The sequence below is a fragment of the Quercus robur genome, chromosome 6 (assembly GCF_932294415.1).
Source record: "Quercus robur chromosome 6, dhQueRobu3.1, whole genome shotgun sequence".
Classification (NCBI taxonomy): Eukaryota; Viridiplantae; Streptophyta; class Magnoliopsida; order Fagales; family Fagaceae; genus Quercus; species Quercus robur.
In genome coordinates, this window is record NC_065539.1 from 3,606,363 (window position 1) to 3,611,115 (window position 4,753).

The following is a 4,753-nucleotide window of genomic DNA, read 5'->3' on the forward strand; positions in this document are numbered from 1 at the left end:
CACACATATCTAGCCTATATAAGGCTCTCTATTGTACATTATTTCATACACATCAATATACAGACTATTCAGTCTTTCTCACACTTTATATTCTTAACAGAACCCACATTACATAAAGCTGGTGAAAAATGCCACGTTTGCAAAAAGTAATTTCATTGGTGAATTCAAATTGGAACCAATATCGACTTATTACTTAGGATTTTTGTTGTTAAAATGTTATGGACGTACCACTTTTCAAAATTGTGTCTTCTTCGTAATAGTCACAAACTCTCACTATTGTTATTGATAAATCCCAATAAGCAATAAATAAACAAGATTTACATACAAACGAGGGGGAAAATAGATGAAATGCCAAACCATATATTCCGACATGCTAATAAGAACACTTCCACAGTTCCACACCACCACTCTATGGAGTAAAGCTAAATGAGCTGTATTGTGACAAATAAAATAAAATAAAAAATAAAAAATCAATTAGGTCCTTTCCACAGGAATTTGAAATTTTCAATCAAATTCTGAGATTAAAAAAAAAAAAAGATTACACGCATTTGAACTATACATAAACAAATTGAGAAAAAAGTATACCTAATAGGCCTATTACATCTTGCTATAAAAGAAAAAACAAAAAAAAATTGTGCCATTCACATCTCCATATCTAAAACTCTCTCTGTCTCTCTGTCTCTCTCTCTCTCTCTCTCTCTCTTAATACAGGACGATGACCGAGTCAGATCCACCATTCATCGTGCCATTCACGTCTTCACCACGTTGTCTCTTGAGCTGTACCTGGGCATCCAACAAGGCTTGGCTTACATGCTCGTCTCCTGGACTTTCCTTTAATAACACCTCGTAGTCTTGTATTGAAGCTTCCCATTTTCCCAACTACATATTTAACATCCAAACAAATTTTTAATTATTCACTGCCTAAGAACATTGCTAAACAACTATATTTTTGGGTTCTCAATTTCACGGCTTAAAATCAAACTAAGGTACCTCTATTTTTGAAATGGATTCATATAATGGTTCAGATAAAATATTACAAATCTTAAATGTATATTTAGTACAATATTATTTAAAATTTTAAATGACATGACACCATGTGTACTATTTAATATTAAGAAATAAAATTCTAACCGTAAAATGTTACTTGAAATGCATTATTAGATTTCTTATATGTTGAGATGCCATTCTCATATAACATTACCAACATTCGGGTGGCCTAGTTGGTAAGATACCGAGCCGACAAGTCTCAGGACTTGGGTTCGAGCCTCAACAACTAGCTATGTGTTGGTGCTCCTTATATCCCATCTCCATCCCAAACGGTCCAAAAGAATAATAAGTGAGTTTCTCACAGACTGGGAGTATGGGGTCTCGTCTGGGAGCGGATAGGGTGTTATTATGGTTACGCCCAAGTAGGGAAGCCACACTGGTCACCCCCTCTACCCATTTTTTGTTCACCAAAAAAAAAAAAAAAATTTCTCATATTACATTTCAAGTAGTACTACTAGACTGAAAGTTCTGTTTATTTGAGTTAAATACCGCAATTCAGTCACCGAATTTTTAACATGGTATATAGTCTGCAAAAGAATAAAAAAGAGTAACTTTAGTCACCTTGGCATTGCAATCGGCTCTTCTTAGTCTGGCCTTGCTGTAAGAGGGTCTCAAGTTGAGGGCAACAGTGCAATCCTCCACTGCTTTCTCAAATTGGCCAAGTTTGGACCGAGAAGTAGCTCGGTTGCACAATAACACTGAATTGTATGGGTCATTCTCAAGTCCCTCCCCGTATGCAACACATGCCTCGGAGAATCTTGATGCCTTGAAATGGTCGTTACCTTTTGATCGAGCTGCTGAAATAGCGCGAGCCTTCCTCATCGCCATTTTTGCTTCCCTATTGTTTGAGTCAAGACGAGCTGCTCGTTGAGCTGACTCCAATGCATCATCAAATCTGTTAAGCCATTGGACACCAACAGTTTTCTTATTTGCCTAATAAAAGAACATGTGAGGTTGTGCTTCAACTAGGCATACTTAAATTTGATAGACAAAAATCTTGATCAATCAGGAGTAGACCGTTAGAATAATGATTAAATTCAATGTTTGTTAGGTGTGGGTTACTTGCCAAAAAGAAAAGGGAAAATTTTTCATGTTTTGCCAGAACATTTGCTTTGAAATCCAAGTGTGTGTGATACTCCATACTAGACACCAGGGCTATGATTTTAATTAACCATATAGAACACGCTAACCTGCCAGCTGCCAAGTCAACCTGAGCACGTATAGCTAACAAATTTGCACTACCAATAGGCCCAAGGAATCTAGTACATGAGTCAAGTTCAAAATTTGGACCCTTTGACATTGTTTCATCTGCATCTTGATGCTTATGGAGCTTCAACAGGGCCTCAGCTTGCAGAGCAAATATCTTTTCAAAGCAACAACCAGGGCAATGAGTCACAGATGCACACTTACAAAGGTTGACAGATTCATATAAAGTGCAAAATTAATAAGAGACCAATTCTATTACTTATGGCTTACCAGTGGTGCTGAATCTGCACCTGCAGAAATAGCGTATGCAGCTTCCTTAATCAGGGTGTTCCAATCTCGGAATTTGCGAGCCTCAGTGCACTTGTTGAGATGGACCTGAAGCGATTTCACTTTGGCTATGTCATCAGGGTCCGCCTCTGGTCCTGCATGTTTAAAATGATACAATGCCTTTTCTGCTTCCCCTAATCTGTATGCAGAAATATATTCTCAAAATTATAAGAATGATAATGTCTAACAGGAATAAAAATGCAGAGACTAGCAAAAAGAAATTATTCTAGGGAAGTACATATGATTGTTCATATTGTCTAGGAATAAATAGTTTTAATTCCTTACCTTAAGTATAATGTTGCCAAACGATGATGAGCTCTTTGATAATGAGGTTCGATTTGAATAGCTTCCCTGCACTCAAAAACTGCTTCAAGAAGCCTACCAAGAGCGGCTAATGCAGCACTTTTGTTGCTTCTATATGAAGCCTTATTGGGGTCAATGGAAATTGCTGCATCATACAAGGCCAGGGCTTCAGCAAATCTTCCATTCTTGTAATCCTCATTGCCCATAATCTTCAATGTCTCAGGATCCATTCTGGTTGAGAGAGCTCGGCACAAGGAATTTTCTAGACTGGGTTTTCCTTCTCCATAAGTACTTGTTACCACATTTCCCCTTACCCCATTTGAGTAATTTGAGTTATTTCCGTTTGGCGTTGGAATTTCTTCTCTTCCAGCCTTAGGAGGATGGTTAACAACATTATATGAATTCACATTTCCTCCTCCTGGCTGCCTTAAGTTACCTAAATTGCCAAAAAGCATTAAATTGCCAGATGATGCACGAACAAGATTATTACCTCCCTTTGCCTTTTGATGATCCACAATCATACTTTCTAGCTCACCAGAAATTCCAATGGCTTCCCTTGGCACCCTTCTGCCTTGGTTAACATATCCTTGATTCGGAGCTATCTTTGTTGTTGAGCCTGTGCCTGATGAGGGTACAATTACAACCTGATTGGAGGGTCTTCTACCTTGGACTTGATTATATACAGCAGGTGCCCTTTGAGGATTTTGTGTAGGTCTAGCCACAGGTATAGTTGTCGGCTCTGACGTATTAGGTGAGTTCTCAATGAATGAGCTTTCGTCAGAGTCACTTCGCCGCCTTCTTGAATTTGGAGTGCTTGGTGTCTTGACAAATTCAGGACCATTTCCCGAGTGAATAGAACCGGTAGAGGTAGCTCTTCTTGGCCAAAAACCACGCCTACCGAATACTGCATTTAAGAGGCCACAACCTGATTTCTTTTCCCCCGAGTCATCCATTTCTGTCATGATCCCCACACAATTCAGTACCCTGTACAATTCTTGTTGATGGGTGCAGTTTTTTGTATTGTATATATGATAAAAGGAGAATGATTGTATGTTATCTTGCCAACAATGCGAACAACATTGTTGTTGTGTTACAAATTGATAACTAGATACAAAATTAATAGCATTCAAAAATAACAAAGAAAATTAGATCTAACTAAATAATTCTTGTTGGAGAATATAAGGGAAAAAAAATGTACAAGTGGGGTTTGCAATAGGCCTACCCTCAGGAGATGATCAGTATGATGGCTTCCTGGAGTGGCTGCCAGAAACCAATTTGTTTTTGTTTTCTTTGTCATTCAATAAGAAAGACGATGAAACTAGATGACATGATTTGTGGATGAAAATTTCAGGCAAAAGGAAGAATGATTTACAGCTTTGATGTTTTATTAAAAATGAAACAGTTGACCTTCATCAATCTTTTTTTCCATTTTTTTTCTTTCCTTTGTGTTGGGAAAGGGAAACCAAGAGACCCGGTCTTGTATTAAATGAGGATCTCTAGATTTTTAGAAATAAAAGGAATTTGGCCTTATCATGCACCTTATTCGACCTTGTTTTTTTTTTTTTTTTTTTTTTTTTTTTGTGTGTGTTCATTCATTCACAGCTAGGACAGAGAGACAGAAAGAAAAAGGAGGGCACGTTGCAGTAGCGACCCACGTTAGAGGCCAGCTATGATATATCAATGAAAAAAACCAAAAAACAGACCTATTGTACCCTTTTCTATGGGCAACAATATGCATGGTTTTGAATCTTCCGTTGTTTTTTTTTTTTTTTTTTTTTGAAAAAATCAAATGGTGTCAATTAAATTATAAGGCTAGATTGCCCAAACTAGTATGGCAAGTGACATAACCCTCAAATTTTCATCTATTTTG

The 4,753-nt window shown here is 37.4% G+C and overlaps 1 protein-coding gene across 2 annotated transcripts; it reads right to left on the minus strand.

The window, feature by feature from the left end:
- Nucleotides 1–340: 340 nt before the first annotated feature.
- Nucleotides 341–4,408, minus strand: LOC126732344 (inactive TPR repeat-containing thioredoxin TTL3). 2 transcript variants are annotated; one of them, XM_050435122.1, is made up of 6 exons: nt 4,106–4,406; nt 2,866–3,838; nt 2,524–2,719; nt 2,238–2,410; nt 1,609–1,942; nt 341–879 (listed from the first exon to the last, which is right to left on the minus strand). In XM_050435122.1, exons 2-6 carry the CDS (start codon nt 3,834–3,836, stop codon nt 703–705), a joined length of 1,851 nt encoding a protein of 616 aa, XP_050291079.1. In that variant the 5' UTR covers nt 3,837–3,838; nt 4,106–4,406; the 3' UTR covers nt 341–702. The 2 variants fall into 2 exon arrangements, with proteins under 2 accessions (XP_050291079.1, XP_050291077.1); XM_050435120.1 differs by having other exon boundaries at nt 2,866–4,408.
- Between the last annotated feature and the right edge of the window lie 345 nt (nt 4,409–4,753).

What these genes read in the sequence shown, in the direction of transcription:
- LOC126732344 (XM_050435120.1), bottom strand. Translation starts at nt 3,845, where the DNA reads ATGACAGAAATGGATGACTCGGGGGAAAAGAAATCAGGTTGTGGCCTC. An exon ending in TTGGCAACATTATACTTAAG is followed by an intron (nt 2,720 to 2,865) that starts GTAAGGAATTAA and finishes TTCTGCATACAG; the next exon opens with ATTAGGGGAAGCAGAAAAGG. An exon ending in GTTGACTTGGCAGCTGGCAG is followed by an intron (nt 1,943 to 2,237) that starts GTTAGCGTGTTC and finishes ATGGCTTAACAG; the next exon opens with ATTTGATGATGCATTGGAGT.